This window comes from Magnolia sinica, chromosome 10 (assembly GCF_029962835.1).
Source record: "Magnolia sinica isolate HGM2019 chromosome 10, MsV1, whole genome shotgun sequence".
NCBI classification, from domain to species: Eukaryota; Viridiplantae; Streptophyta; class Magnoliopsida; order Magnoliales; family Magnoliaceae; genus Magnolia; species Magnolia sinica.
In genome coordinates, this window is record NC_080582.1 from 9188794 (window position 1) to 9209926 (window position 21133).

Here is a 21133-nt window from a genome sequence, read left to right on the forward strand (position 1 = left end):
GCGGTGCGACTAAGTGGCTAAGGCGGATGGTTGGCTGAATGGGAGACTAGAGGACTGAATGAGAGTCCTCCAGAATATATAAAGAGCTGAAAAAAAGAGCTGTTGCAGCAGATCTGTAACAGCTATGCCATTAGTGTAGGGTCTAACTGTAATTGTTGCATGGCTAGCCCAACAGCTAGAAAATAGTTAGCTGCTGTCTCGCAACAGTCATCATGCAACAGATTAATGACCCCATGCACAACAGTCAGCATATAACAGATTAATGGCCCATGCACAACAGTCAGAAAACGGCCATAAAAAGGCTAATTTTCTCCAACAGCTAGAAAACGGTCATGGGATGTATTTCCCTATACCATAACCCCAACCACCATAACCTATAAAAGGAGGGCTTGGATGGATTTCTAATCCATTTCTCAACCTACTCCAGCAAACCCATATGAACTGAGACAACCCACCACTCCTCTCCTATACTCCAGTGATTCCAGCAAGACAACAAGGGTTGAACCTTTGCCTGAAGAACAGACCAACAGTGTGGTCTAGAACGGTTCAACCGAACCAGTGGCTGAAGAACTGGCCAGTGCTGTGGTTTAAATCAAATATTCTTCTTTTCTCTTTTCTTCTGGGATTTTTCCTTTTTTATGTATTTCTGTCAGATTGTGTAACAGTGTTCCATTTGGTGGGCCTTCATGTTTGCTGAACACAGACCCACACTAGGCTCGTCGTATCCTAGAAGTGGTTTGCCTGTAACTTATCAGCATACTCAATTCACTTTACTAGAGGCAAATAACGCTTTAAGGACAGCATCCTAGACGTGCTTCAGCCTGTTCTTATTCAAGCTATTTTTATTTTTTTTCGGTTTCCACATCATACTAATCTTAATCTGTATAATTTCCAACAATGGTCGGGTTTTGGAACGGGCTGTGACGGGTCCCGTATGAGCTCAGTATGGGCTAACAAATCAATCTTGCCTAAAAAATTAGTTGGACCCAGGCACGACCCCACCTGCGTAAAAATTTATAAAAACCCATATTTCCCACTTAAATGCTAGTAACCTATCCGTTGATCAAGTGCGCCACACGAGTTTGCATTCAAGATGGATTTGGAATTAGCATATTTGTAAGTTAGATACATGTACATATCAAGTTGGGTCGGACTAAAATACATTTAAGTCCATGCCCAGTCCAAAAAATGATTTGGTCATGCATGAGAGCCCAAGCTCAGCCCACGGGTCAAGCTACGGACGCGGTTTGGCTAAAAGGCCGAAGTTTGAGGAAAATGCAATGATGAACGGTCAATTTTAAAAGCACAGAAGTATTCTAATCAGTGGCTAGGATCAAATGACTGGTGTGACTTTTTGATGGCCAGTAAAAAGCAACATGCAAATAGAGTGCCTAATGACGTATCCCAACTATCACTTTAAAGTATTTAAAAAAATTTTACAATCGAGGCTAATCAAATCCATGTGCACATCATCATCATATGTATAATCAAAATCAACACAAATGCAAATCCAACCGTCAATTCACCTAATCACATAAACATATCCACTACCCATCAAAACACTGGACACCCTTCAACGACTATGCCTTTAGCTGTCGGGCAACTGGCCAACGGGCAATGATCACCATCATCTTGACCCCACCAATTCATCCCATAGATATCATAGCCCTGAAGAGCAATGTACATCAATACACCCATCAAAGCAACTCCAGCATCCAAACCAGCGGATAGGATGTAGTTGTGCTTGGCCCACCACCCCCTGAACTTTCTGTATACATAGAAGTTGAAGAAAATTCCCACGATAAAAAAGGATATGTAATTGACAGCCCGGCCAGGTGGCATGTTCCCAGTGGCCCCCAAGATCACAGGCATATGGATCAATGATATCCACCGTTGGTTGGGGAATAGACGGGCCAGGGCATAGACAAGGATGGGTGAGATCACACCAATGAGAAAGAACCAGTTAACGGATTCGTAGATGCCAAGGCGGCCAAACATTCGAAGTGGGCCCACCAGACCCCAGATGATGGAAGCGCTAAAGAACACATCGTCGCTGGGACATGTCCAAGGGCTACCATCAGGAAGCAATGAAGGGTCGCAGATGTTTTTAACGGTTGAGAGGAGCCACCATGCAGTACCAAAGTAGACTGTAGATGCAATCACCGTGCCAGCCAGCTGAGCGAGTGAACAAACACAAGAGCATGGAATGTGTTAGCATAGTTTTTCAGACTCATCGAATCGGATGACTTGCTCCATTTCCAGTTGAGTCAGAATTACAGTGGGGCCCACAGAGGTGCAGGTTTTGCGATTCAATGTACACTTGCACGTGTACATTGGTTGCATTTATTTAAGATGTGCCCGTTCGTCTTAGAGTCAGTCCCGGACATTCATGTCAGGGCAGGGCCTCAAAACGGGAGCATATCTCGCAAACCGGAATGAGTTATCGTACATGCCATATATGATTTTAGGTAAGATGATCTACTTTAGCCACCCAACCTTGCTACGGGTTGGGTACGCCAAATTTGTGAAATACCATGAAATCTAATGTCAAAATACTATTTTATTTACATTTTTACTATTTATAAAAAGTTTTAGTTAGGTTATAACTCTTGATATGCTGGGCTTTGGGATTTTTGCTCAACATGAAAATTGTTTAGAATAATTAAAAGAATAACATGGTAAAGCCAAATATTACACTTATTATTTTCAGCCAAAGTTACTACTTAAAGGAAGTCACTTTTTATAAGAGTTTTAGTTATAGTTTAATTCCCAAACTTTTTCCATAGTTTAATATTCCTATTTAATGGGGTGTAAATTCGTTTATTCATTCATCAATACATTTACGAATTTTCTAAAATATTATTTATATGTTTTTGTTTTTTTTTCTTGTTGATTTGAAAAGTCTCGATGAGCATTCCCGGGAAGCTTCGTGGATTCAAACCCTGTGTTAGTTGAACCCCACGAAAAGCTAGTTAGGCTGACTTTCGGTAAAAGGCCCGGACATATTATGTTATCATGATCTGAGTTCTTGACGGAGGGCCATGCACCAAATAAGTTTCAACCGGTAGCTTAGCAAGAATTTGGGACGAAATGCATGGCAGAAACAAGGGGATCCAATCCGTACTTGGACGAAATCCATTAATTAAACGGTGAAAGATTTCGTACCTGAGCAACGAACATGGATCTAGGAGGGATCTTCATGTAATGGCCCAGCTTGAAATCCGCAAGGAACTGGATCGCCTGAGTCATGCTAATATAACCGTAGGTCTTGAAAGCCACGTTGGCAAGGGGCTTCCCCGGGTACATATACCCGATTATCAACTCCGTTATAACGTTTAGTCCTGGTTGCTGAAGACATAAAGCGTTTGGTTAAATATATAAGTCCATTAAAAAAATAATAATAAATAATATATATATATATATATCTCGCCCAGAGTTGTCAAGATCGGTTAGGGGAGCTGGTACTACAACACCCCCCCCCCGGGCAGCGTTTTTTTTTAGGGGTTTTTTTCCGAGTCTCTGTTTTCTTTTGTGCAGTTGGTCTAAATGATAGGCTAGGTCCGGACCCTTTTTGTTGGGACCAGCCCGAATGGTTGTAAAATTCGATTTTAAGGTTCTCGTTTCTTCAATAAAGCTCAGGTGGAATGTTTCCACCTCTTTTTTAAATTTAAATAATAATAATAATAATAATAATAAAGCAAATGCATGAGATCCAAGCCATCACAAAGATGTTGCCCACCTTGAAGATCTGGATTTAAAATAAATAAATAAATAAATACCTGGTTGGTAGTGGCTGTGATGATCCCTATTGGTAGGGTGTAGAATAGAGCCAGTGCGCACGCTAGAAAGATACCCCAGTAGGGAAGCTGCAACTGCTTACCAAAGCCTTCACATGTGAGGATGGATAGAGCAACCATGGATACTAAGATGATATGGAACCACCATTGAGGGACTGGTTTGTATTTTTTCATTAATCTGTTATGGACGTCCTCCATCTGATCGCTGGACCTCCCTACAGCTTTCCTCGTCAGCTGCCAGATGGAGCTGTGATCACATATATGCAGGTTTAGAGGAACCAACAAGATTAGAGTGGATTAATCACATCTCAAAATTAAGAGAATATGGAGTGAATGGAACATGTGTCCATTGATCTAGATCATCCAAAATGTGCCATTTGCATGGGCCCTACAAAAGCGAGATATTTATCAGATGGATGGCTCAGATTAATGATCTAGATAATAGTCTGGTAGTTATTTTCTTCTTTTACTTTTATTCAAAGGTAATGTTCAAGCTGTGAGGGGCCCATGGTGATGTATTATGTGTTCCATCCAAACCATCCATCATATGGACCACCTAATGTTAAGCCTAGATTCCAAAATTGGATCTGAATCATAACTTAGGTGGGCCACACGAAAGGAAACAGTGGGGGACCATTGGGAGGCCTATGGTCATCATAGAAACTTCCAGATGGAATGTGGGCTACAGTTAGAGCTGGGCAGGATCCGACCCGAACCGACAGATCCAACTCGTTCGAACCAATCAAATCCGATCTGACTCGAACCAAAAGCCATGATCAGGTCGGATCAAGTAGACCCACTCAGATTTGACTGCACATTGAGTTGAGTTTGGGTCAATAACCAATCTGATCCAATCCGATCCGGAATTTGATCCGATTGGATAGTATAAATAACTTTTTAAAAAAAAAACTTTTACTTTTACCCCTCTTTTACCTGAACAACGAACCCTAACCCATCCTTACCCGAGCGGCGCCGCACAAGGTCCTTCTTTCTCTCCCGACTTCCCTCTTCTCCTCCTTTCTCTCCTCCTTTCTCTCACTCTCTCTCCCGATATCCCTCCTGTTTCCTTCCTAGTACGAAAGTCTCCGGCAAGACTCGCAGCCCGGTCCGAATTGATCGGACAGACTCAACTTGATCCAACTCAGTTTCCCTGACCGAGTCGAACTCGGTTTGGGTCAGGCCAATAAGGATTTGGATCGGATCAGGGCTCAGTCCCGGATCGGATCGAGTTTGGGCCAGGTTCTTAGAAAAATCGAATTGAGTTGAGTTACACTAAATCCTATCTGACTCGACTCAATGCCCACCTCTAGCTACAGCCACTTGATGGATTGCACATCATTAAAAAAAGAGACCATTCGAAAACTCAAGTGGACGACGGAAAATGAGTATATGGGCTTATGCATGAACGTAAATGGCTCCATGTGTGTATCCCACCTGATTATATGCTTGTGATTGTACAACATGGCTACGTACATGAGTTTATGTCTTTTACCAATAAGCAAGCATTGTCCACGTGGATGAACGACGTGAAGATCAGACACGTACCTCCCATGAAACAGTGCCACGTGGGTCAAAGTGGCCCCCAGAGTCGCGAAGCTGAGCCCATAACTGAAGGCGAAGAAGTTGCTGAGATGTATTTGGCTGTAATTATCGTACCCATGCTTGTCGAGATTGAATGTCGCTTCGTTAATCACACGTGAAATATTGTACTTGTTCCCGTAGGCATCGAAGACGTGCGATGAGAAGATCGGGAACCGTTTGCCATTGTACCAGTTGTTCCAGTACGAGATCGGTGTGACGATGTAGACTATCAAGACGAATCCGATTAATAGGTTGATGATCGCGAACCCTGGGGTGGCCAATGGGCTCCCAGTGAAACCCGATAAGGTTGCCCAATCAAGGCCAATAGACCCGATACCGAGACCCGAGTTTCCAGCCCCGATCTGTTGGGCCGTGACCGAGTTCTTCCATATCCAGCAAACAATCGAAAGGGCAGTTATGGAAGGGAAGAAATAGTTAGGGATAAGGTAATAAGCGAAGCTTGATATCATGACCATAAGGAAAAATTGCAGCCTTGTTAGCCCTCCCTTTGGCCTCTTCTCTTTCTCATGCAATGCTCTGCACATCTCACAAACAATGTGTTAGTGGGCCCACATCATGAATGTATTTTCGTGTGGAAGATTAATTCAAATGCCATAGCCTACATAATGAGTTGACATGATGGTGGGCCCACCTGATGGACAGCTAAGTACTTCATTGATGTGGGCCAATGGCACGAAAGCCTCATTCTTAGCCGTCCATCTGATGGGCTCCATCCTTGATAGGTCACAGTAAAAAGATTGTTCGTGTTGGTTATTTGTACAATGTGGAGAATTTTCATTTGAGAGATAAGAGAGAGTACCTGAAGAGGGAGACTTGGACAAGGTTACTGGGCCACCACATGTATGGAGATTCAACCAGGTACTTCCTAAAGACACCTGCCCATCCATATCCCAGCATCTACACATTCCAATGACGGTATCCCATTAAATTTTCACCGTTCAATTAATAATCTAGCACATGCAAAGATTTCCTCAGGTGCTAAACATTGTTAATACGCTTGAAGCCATCCATGGATGGAATGCCTTCGAAATCTTTTACCATTTAACTACCCAAGAGTTGTACAACTGATTCACAACCTACGTCCATGGCACATTCTCAAAGATCCAAGCCCTTCATTTGTGGCACATCGGGAAGATCCTAGCCATTTGATTTTTAGAGTTGTTTTGGTATTTTGTTGGTTTTTTTCTTTACTTGTTATTTACCATTCTCATAGCGTTGCAATTGTCCAATAAAGGATATAATTGGGGCATCTTCTATCACTTGGGTCCATTGTTATCAAAATCCTATGATTTACAATTTATGATTTGAGTTGAATCTTAATCAAAATAATTTGAAACCCACTTTTAAATCCATTTTTTTAATGAATCTTACCATTTTATAATTTGAATCATTCGATTTATAGTTCAAATTATACTTGTTCTCTATTATTTTAACACTACCATTTTATGTTTTTGAATTGCTAGAGGTTTAAAGAATCATTTATAATTTTTATTTTAAAAAAACTTTAAAGTTTGCTTAGAACAGATAAATTATATTATTTTGTACTTTATAAAAGATTAAATAATATATATTCGCTTTAACTTTATCTTGTAGAGGTTTTTTTTAAAGGATTTCTTCTTAATTAGTTAAAACGCCAAATTGATATATGAATTATCTAGAATGTTTTTGTCTTGTTCATTTTGAAAAAAAAGAAAAAAAAGAATGTTTTTGCCAATATATAGAATTAAAATATCTTCTTTTATCCATCCACAGAATCAAATGCTATCTTTCCCACTTATTTTGCATTCAAAAAAGTTAATAAGAATATAAATTATTAATAGAACCTTGTATGTTATAAGGAAAATTTTTTAAAAGACAAATGTTAGGGATTTGTGCTACGGAATCACACAGATCTAGATTTAGGATAGCAATTCACGAGCAATAAGCAATCACAAGAGAACACAAAGATTTAACATGAAAAACTCTTTCGGGAAAAACCACGGCACAAAGCGAAAGAAATACACTGTGAAATAGAAATTACAAGAGAGAAGACTTACCTGATTTAAAGAATCTCGAATCTCACCCTTGCTACACCCTTTAGAAACCTTAAAACCCTTTTAAGAACCCTTGAAAAACTTTTAGAAAGCCTTATAATACCCTAGAATAGCCTTAGGGACCCCTATTTATAGTTTAAGAAACTCCACTTACGCACCTCCTTTGAAAAAGTCTGGAAACTGCCTCAAATTTACGCAATCTGCGCGTTGGCTGCGTAACCCTCGACTAGTCGAGCTAGGTCCTGGACTAGTCGAAGGGCACCCTCGATCGGTCGAGCCTAGTCCTCGGCTGGTCGAGCAGCTCAGACACCCAAAAAAAAACATGTTGGACTTCAAGTCGAGCTAGCTTCGACTGGTCGAGCAGCGTGATGATTTACAAGATTTAAGACATCTTTTGCAACAATTTCCACCATGTCTTCAATCTTTAACCGTGTAGCTTCTTGACATCTTCTCTTATCTCTGCATCACATCATAGTTTATCGTGCACACTTCGTCCTTTTTTTCATCATGACCAAGCCCAGAGAAGTCGCACAGAACTTAAACTTCTCTGTAGGAACAACCTTAGTGATCATGTCTTCCGGATTCACGATGGTGTGATGCTTTTCTAGAGATACGCCTCCTTCCACAAGCACCTGTCGGATAACATGAGCATCCAACTAATTGCTCCACCCGCTAGTACAAACGAGTAACCTGAAGTTGACTTTCTGGAATCCACATTACCTGCATAATCAGAATCCACATACCCTTCCAACTTTGTTCCTGTCTTCTCAAAAGGAAAGACGTAGTCTTCTTACCATCTCACCACTATCCAATATTGTTTGCCGAGGTACTTGCTCACAACACTAATAGCCTGTGAAATAACTGGTCTAATACAAACCATGGTATGCACTGTCAACCGTATTTGAATAAGGCTCATGAGATATATCCTGCTTTTTCTCATCTATTTTGGGACATGTTCTGAGGAAAACTTTGAGGAGAGATGCATAGGGAATGCTCTTCGGCTTTACCTGGTCCATCACATCCCTGATCAATACCTACCCAAGGTATTCTGTCTAAGATAACCAAAGCCTACTTTTCTTCCAGTCTCAATGTTGAGAACCATCTTTCCAACCCCCCTATCCTTCATCCTAAATGTCTCACTTAACCAAGTCTTCAGTATATTAATATCAGACATGTCATAATTAGCGATCTACATGTCATCAACATACAATACCTGACCCACCATGAAGGAATCAAATCATTGCCTAGGCGACATGTCGTACCACGACCTCCTACAAACTTTTTTCTCAACCCCTTTAACTTCGAACCGCTCTGGTTGCTTCATGTAAATCTGCTCTTTCAATTTCCCTTAGGGCCTGTTTGGTTTTCCAAATTACATCGTATTTGGATGTAAAGGAAGTAATAATTAGTTCTTACATGTAAAGATAATGATTGGTACCACGTCTGTTGACTGTAGTCACCTGCTTGTTTTGTTTAAAAAAAAACGGTGGACTAGGGATGAAAACACCTGCCGTGTGTTTGGTTGAAAGGTGTATTAGACATGTCAAATCACAAATAAACTTATGGTGTCCACCACCTCACGTCCAATACAGTTGCGAATGCTGTTTGGATTTTACAATTTCAAAACTAGTAAAATGGATTGTTGACCGTTGCTCATAGTCGATTGGACATGAGTGGGTATTGTGTTCTCAGCCCCACATCCTCTTCATCTTTCATCCACACCGTTCATCCATATTTACCACCTTCTTCCACTCCTCAGCTGTCAGTTACAACCTTACAAAGGTATCAATGGTTTAAGCAACCGTAATTATCCACGTCTAATTGATACCTGCGTAAATTGATTTTTTCAACATGCCATCAAATCTCTGGATTAAGCACTGTATGGAAAACACACACCTACATTACAACAGCAGATATAAAACAAAGTTTTGCATTGTAATCTATTTGAAGAAGGGTTCAGGCATATCGTACATGTATGCCTTACGTACATATATGTGTGTGTGTGTGTGTTACACACACACACACACAAATGATAGATGTCCAAAACATTTCCCTACACACTTTTCATAATCCATTATACAACAACACCTATAGAAATCATTGTCCAAAAACTATCCGAAAACATCATTAAAAAAATCAAACTTAAAACCATCTAGTAGTAGCGCCACCAGGAGAATAGAAGAATGGCAAGGATGAGAATCAAGCAACCAAATACTAATCGTATCATCTCTGAAAATGAACTCGGTTCCTCGTCATCTTCCTCAGACTCCAAAATGACTAAGACCTCTGGTTCGACAGCTTTGTGGAGGACGACGCAAATGAAGGCCTGTTTCATGTTTTACAAAAACCAGTTGGTTTGTTTTATTGTTGTGCTCTTGCGGACTTAAAACGGACGTTGTTAGGGAGAAAGGCCTCGATATCCCGAACGGATGGGATTGCAGAGAGCTATTATTTTGGGCGACTCCTCTACGCCAGATTACCGCCATTTCAAGCGATACGGCACTGCTTCCAAATACGCTAATATTCAAACAAATGTTAGCATGTCATCATTGCATCTTTACACTCGAATGACAGTAACTCTGGAAACCAAACAGGCCCTTACAGAAGTGTAGACTCCACATCCATCCTTCCAGCTCATGATTACATTGGCCAACCAGTGCCAATCACGGATTTAATAGATACCTGCTATACCATTGGTGTGAATATCTCTGAGAAGCCGATCCATTCTCTTTGAGAATAACTCTTCGCCACCAACCTCGCTTTATATTTATACTGTATCCTCCTGAAGATCCACCTGCATCAACCAGCCCACTGGAAGCTCCACCAGCTCACATATGTCAATCTGGTACAACGAGTCCATCACATCGCCCATAGTCACCTTCCGCTTCTCAGCACCAAACTCATCTAGAGTCATCTGAATAGAAGATGAATCCCCTACAATATTGGAGTCGTATATGTACCTCGCCGATATCCTGCGATTATACCGTGTGATTCTTCTCGCAGGTGGCTGCTCCACCTGTTCCGTATCTCCGTCCGCGCATCACATCCTTCCTACCTTGCCCGCTGATATGGTCATGCCTAACATGCCACACACGTGCAAAGGTGGAATTCACTACAGCCATTGCAGTTCTACCTTTTGAAGTGCTCCCTATCAACCTGTAAAAATTACCGAGTCATTGTACTTTCATGATTACTTGTGCCCCCTTAGATACTTTAAGAGCACCATCAATACCTGTGAACTTGCAGCCCATTGTCTCAAGTACACCAAGAGAAATCAGATTCATCTTCATGTCAGAATCATGACTCACATCAATAAGGGTATGCTCTATCACATCAAACATCTTGATGCTTATTAAAAGCCACAACAATACAAGTATTATCATTGCCCATAAATACATGTCCACCATCGTACTCCATGTGGCTGGTGAACCAACTTCGATGAGGAGTCATGTGAAAAGATGCCATTGTGTTTAGAATCCACTCGCCCTTACGATCATCATATGACTGTCTAATTGTAGACAGAGACAAAACATCACCATCACATTCACTCGATCCATCTGATGTGGCAGCGTTGACCTCTATATACGAAGCCTCAAAATCTTCTTTCTTAGATTTACGATTTGTACAATCCTTCTTTATATGTCCTTTCATCCCACAATTCCAGTACTTTACCTTTCCTTTGCCCTTGCCCTTAGATTTGGACCTGAAACCTAAAGAACCTGTACCTTGTTTAGAATTCCTACCCCTTGTAAGTAGTGCATCAGAAGATATCCCTATGTTGACATTAAGTTTTCTCATAACATTCCCTTGAAGGGCTGAGATAATAGTATCGACACTCAGGGTTTTATTCGTGGAGTACATCGTATCCTTGAATGATTCATAAGACGCCGGAAGAAAATTCAGCAACATACATGCTTGGTCTTCATCTTTTATCACTTCCTCCATATTGAATAATTTGCAAACCAATTTATTAAAGTTGCTGATATGAGCCTCCAAATCTCCACCCTCTGCCATCTTGAAGTTATATCATAGCCGCTTCAAGTGTAGGCGATTTTTAGAGAATTTTTTCACATAGACACCTCTAACTTCGCCTACAACTTAGCCGCAATTTTCTCCCTCATGACGTTGTAGAGAACCTCATTCGTGAGACATAAATAGATCGATGATAAGACCTTCTTATTAAGAGTATTTCATTCATCATCAGTCATAGTAGACTTTCGCTCCTCAAGTGCACTATCTTCACCTTGATTGGTTAATAGGTTAATTATCTTAACCTTTCATAACTCAAAATTATTTTTGCCTAAATACTTCTTAATATCAAACTTGTCGTTTCCCATTATTACTAATCCTGCAGATTCAGATCTGTGCCCCAACAATTTCTCTGATACCACTTGTTGGGGATTTGTACTGTGGAATCACACAGATCTAGATCTAGGATTGCAATCCAAGAGCAATAAGTAATCACAAGAGAACACAAAGATTTAACGCGGAAAACCCTTTCGGGAAAAAACCACAGTACAAAGTGACAGAAATCCACTATGAAATAGAAATTACAAGAGAGAGAACTTCCCCGATTCAAACAATCTCGAATCTCACACTTGCTACACCCTTTAGAAACCCTAAAACCCTTTTAGGAACCCTTAAAAAGCTTTTACAAAGCCTTAAAATACCCTATAATAGCCCTAGGGATCCCTATTTGTAGTTTAGGAAACTCCACTTACGCAACTCCTTTGAAAAAGTTCGAAAACCATGTCAAATTTATGCAATCCGCGCTTGGGCTGTATAACCCTCGACTAGTCGAGTCAGGTCCTCGATTGGTCAAAGGGCACCTTCGACCAGTCGAGCCTGTGCCTCGACTGGTTGAATAGCCCGAACACCCAAAGAAAAAATACACTGGACTTCGAGTCGAGTTAGCCTTGACTGGTCGAGCAAGCCTCTCGACCGGTCAAGCAGTGCGGTGATTTACAAGATTTAAGACATCTTTTACACCAATAAAGATAAGAATAAAAAACTATCTTAATATGGTATTAATAGGTGCATATTGATGATAAAAGGATGATTGCTAAGTTTTTAATTTTTTATTATTTTTTTTAATTTTCATATTTTTAAGAAAATCATTTAAAAAAAATAATCTTACAATAATTAACTATATGATGTGCAATTCGATACGAGTCAACTTTCATTACGATTTGTGATGTGATAACGATTTTGACAACATGGCTTGTATCATCAAATTAATGGCGTGGCACATAAGACTCACCTCAATCAAATAGGCACGTAGTAACACTACGCAAGGTGGGCCACAGGTCTAGATGTTCCCACCCAAAAGTTCAGTCAGGTCAGTTCATCAGCGAGCTAGGGTGTGCAAAAACAAGCTTTGTCCCACTCGATGAACCAACAAAGCTGATAGTCTAAGCATCTGCTCCACATGCCCAACATGATTTGGATCTTTCAAATACGTTTTGGCTAAGATTAAAAAGTCAAGAATAACAAGCAGCTCACCTGAGTAGTTTGGGATAAAAGAAATCCTGCAAAGGGATGTATATTCCTGTGGTAAAATGCCTTAACAATGGTAATGATGCCGATAGCGTAGACCCCACCTGCACCTGAGTTGGCGAAGATTGTAATAAGGACGTGCTCTTTCAAATTGAACGGTCCAGGATTCAAAGAAAACGACCACTTGGTAAACGGGACATGGATAGGCTTGGTCGGCAGCACGGCTGCCATCAACTTCCCGATTGGTAAAACGACTATCTGAGCTGTGACAGACGTTATAGCAAGCTGGTTCTGTCTGTAGCCGAAGAACATGTTCACGAAGGATAGAAGGATGCATGATGCAATGCCGAGGACCCATGTTCGGAACGTCATGGTTAGCATCGTTGGATCATCTGTGATTGGGACAGTGAGGCGGACCTCATCGATCGGACAGTCGTTGATTTCTTCTTTCTCTGCATGAAATGTTTAGGTGTTATTCTCTTTGATCGATGGATTAATTCTATTTGATTAAACGGATTAATGGTCTCGTTTAGTGTTACTCTTGTTGATTAGAGACAAATTAATGGTCTTGATCAATGGATTATGATGTTTCCTGATAAGCCTGATCTGTGCAAGTGTGGTCCATGGTTTGGTGATCTAGACCATTGAATGGATGGTCCCCAAATGGATGAAAGGTCCCACGAAAACATACCAACATTGAAGATGCTAAACCTTCGATCAGTAGGCTACATACATTCAACTGATAATAGAAGTACAGAAATTCAACAAAGCAAATCAGATGGTTGTGATTATATATCCCTCGTGAGCTATATCCAACATACCCAACTGATAATATAAGTATAGTCATGCATGTTGCTTGTCTCTTAATTTTTCTCCTCGTTATCCTATTTTCCTGGCTAATGCACTACTAAATTTCAAGAGGAGCTTTCCTGCCCGTCCATCATAGTGATGCCAAATCCCGACCATCCAACATTTGGACCCTACCTCTGGTGTCCCATGGAAAGAAAAACAACATCATTTGAAGCATTGTACACATAACATCAACCATTGATTTGTTTTTCATTTTCACCATCAGATTGATGCTATAAAAACAGAGGGATAGGATCGTGTACTCGAAATGATTTCCTTCACAAAGCAGGCAATCCACACAAAGGTTTAAAAGATGGACGGTCAACATTCACTAAACGCACGAACACGTTTCCAAATGAATGGCAACGAACCAAGACTTCAAGTTTTGTAACCTACCCGCAACTTGAGGTTGACTTTATATTACTCTACTACTCTTTGGCTCTTCGTACATCTCTACGTATGACATGTACGCACGTAAATACGTATGTAGATGCATGTATATGTCTACAACCATTCTTTATTTAGGACACGGACACGGACTGCCTGTGGCTCCCACAACAGGAAGTTCATATGGTCGGAACCTATGTGGGTCCCACAGAGATGCCCGTGAGAAATCCAAGCCGTCCATTAGTTTCCCAACCTTACAATACTGCAATACTCGGAAAATCACCGCAACTCGAGGTCACCTTTATATTACTCTACTACTCTTTGGCTCTTTGTACATCTCTACATACGATGGGTATGCACGTAAATAAGTATGAAAATGCATGTACGTATGTCTACAACCCTTCTTTATTTAGTACACGGATTGCCCGTGCATCCGACCACAGGAAGTTCCTGGAGTGGGAAGCTATGTGGGGCCCACAGAGATGCCCATGAGAATTCCACTCCTTCCATTAGTTTCTCAACCTTAGAGTGAATTATAAAAATGTGTGGACCATCCAACCAGTTGAACAATGAAAAAATATCATATATGGTATTTTCATTGAGAGAGAGAGAGAGAGTGAGAGAGACGTTTATAAGATAGGTGGTCCACATGTACAAACACGTTTAGAAATGAATGGCGACGAACCAAGATCGAAATTTTTGTAACCTACCCGCAATTTGAGGTTGCCTTTATATTGGGATACCGTGGCTTCTTGGGTTTTTTTTTTTTTTGGGTTAGCTTGTTATTAGATTTCTATTTATGCTTGCTTTCATGATTTTTGAGTGTTGGACAATCTGTGTAGATGGTTATAGACCCGTTCTAGTTTTTATAGAGCGTTGAAGATTATAAGATAGTCCTGCAAGAAATTGATTTCAAAAAAAAAAAAAGAAGGTTGCCTGCATATTATTCCACTACTCTGATTCGTTATACATCTCTACGTATGATGCGTACGCATGCAAATACAGATGTAAATGCATGTATGTATCTCTACAACCCTTCTTTATTTAAGACACGGATTGTGTCTCAGGCACACATAAAGTTCCTGTGGTTGGAAGTTATGCGGGCCCAGAGAGATGACGGTGAGAAATCTACTCCTCCGTCCATTAGTTTCTCAACCTCATAATTGGACAGGACTCCAAAAATTAAGCAGATTCAAAGTTCACATGGGCCAAATCCATCTCTACAAATACTGCATGCTTGTACATATTTGAACCTGTCTCTTTGTTTTGTAACCACTTCTTATATACCAGAACTTAATACTTTACATGTATGTATGTATACATGCATGTATTATCCATGAAAAAATGCCATGAATACTATAAATAATCAAATGAGAAAGAGTCACCTACAACCCTTTTTTCTTACAAGCAATTTTCCTTAAAAAAAAAAATTAAAAAAAAAACGTATCATATCTCGAATGCAAGAATTGGAGGGAAACAAGAGGCATCAGGGGAAAAAAAAAAAAAAAAAACCATAGTTGCGTACAACTGGTTATAGATGATCAATCCTCAAAAAAAAAAAAAATGTGGGTTTTCAACGTTATCACGAAAGTGCTCATCGATGAAAAATTATATGAATATTATATGGAATATTTTTCTTGATTTTATGAATTACAGAAAGATGTGGACCGTCCAACAAGTCTAACAATGAAAAAAAAAATCATTGAAATATATGATATTTTCATTGAGAGAGTGAGAAACACTTTTACCGTCTGTTGTTATTGCAGGGTCGATGGTGACTGACATCTTTGCTGAAGGAGAGAGAGTGGGAAGGAGGGAGAGATGGGGAAGGAGATGGAGAGAGTGGTACGAAGTACGTATTTATGTATCCTTCGGACGCGGATTCGGTAAAGTCCGGAATCTTTCGGAACTCCTGAGGTCCTGCCCGTGGGGGACAGATCAATGTATTTTTTGTACATCCACGCCGTCCATCCTTTTTTAAAGATTATTTTGATTCATGTGATAAAAAATAAAATAGAAAAAAAACTCACGTGGACCACACCATAAGAAACAGTTATCATTGAATGACCACCATTTAAAAGTTCCTAGGGTCCACCGTAATGTTTATTCTCCATCAAACCTGTTGATATTTTCACACATACCTGGATGAATGAAAAAATAAATATCATCTTTATTGAAAATTTTTGTGACAGGAAAAAGTTTTTAATCGTCAATAACTACCGTTTATGATGCTGTGGTCCACCTGAGATTTGGATCAGCTTCGTTTTTTTCTTCATAAACGAAATAGATCTGGAAAAACTAATGGACGGCGTGGATAGACAAAAAATATATTGAAGTGGGCCCGATGGAAAAGGCTTGACGGAACAACGCGACTGAATCCCTGCCCTTTTTCTTTCGGACACGGATTGCGTCCTACCCAAGCCCGTCTCTGGCCACGAACGGATAGTCGTTATGTATCTCTTTATCTACGCCGTCCATCCCTTCCCTCAGATTATTTTAAGTTATATGCACAAAAATGAGGCAGATCCAACGTTCAAGTGGACCACACAAAATGCATTAAATATACAGAGCATTTGCATTAAATGCAAAAGTCACATGTGGTGTGGTCCACTTGAGGGTTGGATCTGGCTCATTTTTCTGCTCATACCTTAGAATGGTATGAGAAAATGTATGGACGGAATGTATAAACAGATAGATCACGGTGGGCCTGCCCACAGAGCTGACCGTTCGTTGCTCGAGACGAGCGGGGATAAGACGAAATCTGCGTCCTTTTTTTTTCTTCTCTCCTCTCAATTCCCGTTAAGAAATGATTATATATAACGACATTTGATTAGGTTGGGAGTCACCTTTTATCAGCATACGAAAAGGTTCTATATAAAGGGTATAGATAGGTCGGCATACTACCCGTTCGATTAGGGTTTTCCAAATGATCCAAACCGTTTATTTGATAGGACATACCTTAGAAGGGGGATACCCATAAAAACTCTCGGATCGGATTCTTAAACCCTTTGATTATACAAATATTTAGGTGACCGTTCATGTCCGAGTCAAACAGCCAAATTATCAAATCGTTGGAGTTATCCAACTGAAATTATTATTATTATTTATTTATTTTTTGTTCTTGTTGTTGAATTTCCACCGTAGAAAGTAAATCTAGTGTTATGAACGGTTTGGATCATTGGACGATGATTTATATTCAAAGCTTGAAGTCTCGATGAATCTTCAAAAGTCAAAACGTTGGGACTAGTGTATGCTACTTTTGCTGCGACCTTCCCATCTTAGTTTATGGACCGCCCTTTTTTAAATGGTGGTGGCTTTTCACCCCGTACACATGAAATAACGATACGAAATCCAGACCGTCCAAATTGATGAACCGAACAGATGGAGCATAACACAGCACTTACACTAGAAAATAATAGTGGACAACTTCTTTTTCTCTTCGAATTTGGACCCGTCAATTGGACGGTTATTATTGCTTGATCAGTGTGATTTTAGAGACATAATCCTTCCACAAGGTGACTGACGATTTCGACGGTCCGGATGGTTGCACATAAGTGCCACGTGTGGTGAGGATGACCAACCACATTTTCAAAATGGTGGACCACGGGAGTCAACCGCTACCTTGCATTGAAAAAAAAGAAAGCAGCTTTGATTCTCTGGCAGTGTTGTGGTTGATACGCAAGTGCTAAGAAATTTTAAACTATGGCATAAAAAATATTACCCGTCCATATTGTGTGGTCCAACATAGATGGATTATTTGTTGAAATTTAGAGTCATTTAACTTTCTTTATGGGTGTGGTGGATATTTAATGGACCGTCTGATAAAAATAGTTGACCGTACTTGAAAAAAAGATCTCCATTAATTTGATTTTAAAACCATTCAATCAATCTGATTTTGGGGACACAAACTATCTACAGCTTTCGCACAATTTGAACCATTTGATACGATTACAAATTCATGGTGCATGAGCATCAAGTCATGCTCTGCCAGAGTATCAAATAACTCCTCTTAAATGCATAGGAATCGATCGGTAGATTCCACGGAATTGGAACATATAGTAGAAATAGCGGTTTCAATCAGGACCATCCATCTCGTCCAATCGATGGGCTACATCTTTCACAGGCCACATCAATAAAATAATGCCAACATGATGTTCCTAACAATCGGATCTCTGACCCACTTTTGGACAATTCGCAGAAGTCACACGCTATCCTAAGGATCATTCACCGGATCCTTACTCTTGCTCCGGTGATAGGCTCTCAGGACTTTCAACACCCGGTCAAGGGTTCGAGCATCCATAGGTGGTGAAATCCTACTAAGGTGCGAGTGTGTTAGGTTTGTGTGCGTGTGTTAGAATAAAAAAGAAATTAAAATTATTTTTTATAAAAAATTTAAAAAAAAAAAAAAAAAAAAGATCATTCACCAACTGAAGTTTTTACCAAGAGTCAAAAGTCTAAATTCAATGGGATTCTTGTTAAAGTAGAAGTTTGGGATGCTAGGTGGGCCCACCGTGATGTTTGGAATAAATCTATCCCATTCATTTATTTTGTGAGATCATTGTAGAACATGCTATAAAAAATAAGGCAAATCTAAAACTCAAGCAAGCGATATGATATGATAGGAAAAACTAGGGCAATAGTTTCTTACCCGTGAAACCTTATTAGGATCCAATTTGTATTTATATGCCATCCGGCTACATGAATGTTTCAATGATGGTCAATGAATACCCAATGACTCCTCTTGTGTAGCAGCCTTGAGTTTTGGTTCCGCCCTATTTTTGGAGAAGCTTATTGGCAGCTGTACCACACACGGCCAATCTTTAGGTGTGTTAACATCACCAAGTTCAGTGGGTCCCATCATGAGGTATGTATTATATCCAAACTATTTACTGATTTGGCAAGCTTGTTGTAAGGCTCGAACGGACAAATATGGCAAATCTAAAGATCAAGTGGACTATACGAGAAAAAGCAATTAGGAATTGAATGTCTACCAAAGAAACCCTTTTAGGGCTCATATACATTTTGATTCAATATTATATTAGTTTTTTTCTCTTCATCTAGGTCTATGTAACCTTATGAACAAATTGGATGGAAATTGAATGTAGTATTGGGCCCTATGAATGTTTTAACGATGAGAATCATTATCCCACTGGTATTTGTAGTGTGGTATACTTGAGTTGTCTCAACTTTTTTTGATAATACTCTAAAATGATATCTCCAAGTAGATTAACAGAGTGGATATAATAAATACCTCACAACAAATAGTAATGGAACAATGATTCTCATCGTTAAAACATTCTGAAGGCCATTTTAATGTTTATTTTACATTGAATCTACTCGTAAGATTACACAAATTTGGATGAAAAGGAAAAACAAATATCAAAAATATCCATAACCCCTAAAAACGCTCCAATGGTAGACATTTAATATCCCACAACCTTTTACGGTCTAGTCCCTTGATTTTTGTAGTCATATTTTCCATCTGGCGCCTCACGAGGAGCTCTCAAGTGGACGGGACGTTTGAATATAACTCATACCTCATGATGTGACCCACTGAACTTGGTCACGTGAACACACTGTGGCGTGTGGTACACCAGCCAATCCGCTTCCAATTCAACAGGAAACGGATAAGCCACACCCACCACTGGCCAGCAGAGGGTGCCACATGGGCCCACTATAATTTATGTGTTTCATCCTTGTTGTCCACTCATTCTTCCGTATCATTTTATAGAATGAGCCCAAAAATGAGGTTGATCTAAATCTCAAGTGAACTCCACAGTGTTGATTGAACACCATCATTAAAAACTTTTCCGAGCCACAAAAGTTTTGGATCAAGCTGATATGTATATTTTTTCTCTTCATCCAAGTTTGTATGACCTAATCAACAGGTTAGATGTCAAATAACAATTACAGTGGGCAGTAGGAGGTTTTTAATGGTGGACATTCAAACACAATTGTTTTCCCATGGTGTGGTCCACTTGAGATTTAGATCTACCCCATTTTTGGGATTAAGTCCTAAAATTATCTTTTAAAATAGATGGACAGTGTGGATAAAACACATACATCATGGCGGGGTCCACATAGCACTGACCACTAGCCACTTGGCTGGTGGCAGCATCACTAGCCAAATCGCGTCCGATTCAATATACATTTGGGGTCCACATCGTTATACCTATGGAATAGGTCTTTGGTGATATTTTGAATTACAAGAAAAGAAAATTGAAATTCAATTTAAAGGCTGACGAAGGTAGGCAAATGATAAGCTGGCCCACTTTTAAGCCACAGGATTCGGTGATATGTGACGCCCTCAATTCTATGAAGTGGGGCCTATTCTCCCGTAATCAAGACCATTGTTGTCATGAGTCCCGTTGTGGTTGGACGGTCTCAAAAACATAAGTTGATTTCAACGACGGTCCACATTCAAGTAAAAAAGTGTTTCAAGCCTACTTTATAGAGTATTCGAATCGGTTAAAATCTCCGTTCATCACCCATCTACGGTAGGATACAATGGATAAACAGTCTGGATTAATGAAAAGTAGACCCCACTTGTCATATGTAAAAACATGCATACCACTTTAAATAAGTCGGGGGGCGTATCATATAATTCTCCCCCGCCAAATCTTTTAAGTTAGTTGGGGCCTGACTCACACCTTTACCGTTTCAGGGAAGCCATAATGCGATGATTCTGTCCCTTTCCTTTTTTCATTTTTTTTTTAGAGAAAAAATCAATTCCTTAATCCTGGCGCCCATCGCGCTGGAGGTGGTTCACCGCGTGGTCCCCCGGGAGAGTGGGCAGTGCCGAGCTTCCAAAGCCAAGCGCGTCTCGTTAAGGTCACTGTTTTGCGGGACTCTGACCCTTACCTCATTGAAAAGGTGCGTCGGCCACATCTTGTCAATTGGAGTGTCCAATTCACATGCATGTTTCGTATGTCAATTATCAATCGAGACCGTCCAAATAGCCAGATCAAC

The 21133-nt window shown here is 40.1% G+C and overlaps 1 protein-coding gene across 1 annotated transcript; it reads right to left on the reverse strand.

Moving 5' to 3' along the window:
- Positions 1 to 1462: 1462 nt before the first annotated feature.
- LOC131257934 (oligopeptide transporter 5-like) lies at positions 1463 to 16329 on the reverse strand. Its single transcript, XM_058258904.1, has 7 exons — positions 15913 to 16329; positions 12935 to 13380; positions 6199 to 6296; positions 5343 to 5915; positions 3780 to 4044; positions 3166 to 3348; positions 1463 to 2175 (listed from the first exon to the last, which is right to left on the reverse strand). The coding sequence occupies exons 1-7, from the start codon at positions 15947 to 15949 to the stop codon at positions 1555 to 1557; spliced, it is 2223 nt and encodes a 740-aa protein (XP_058114887.1). The 5' UTR covers positions 15950 to 16329; the 3' UTR covers positions 1463 to 1554.
- Between the last annotated feature and the right edge of the window lie 4804 nt (positions 16330 to 21133).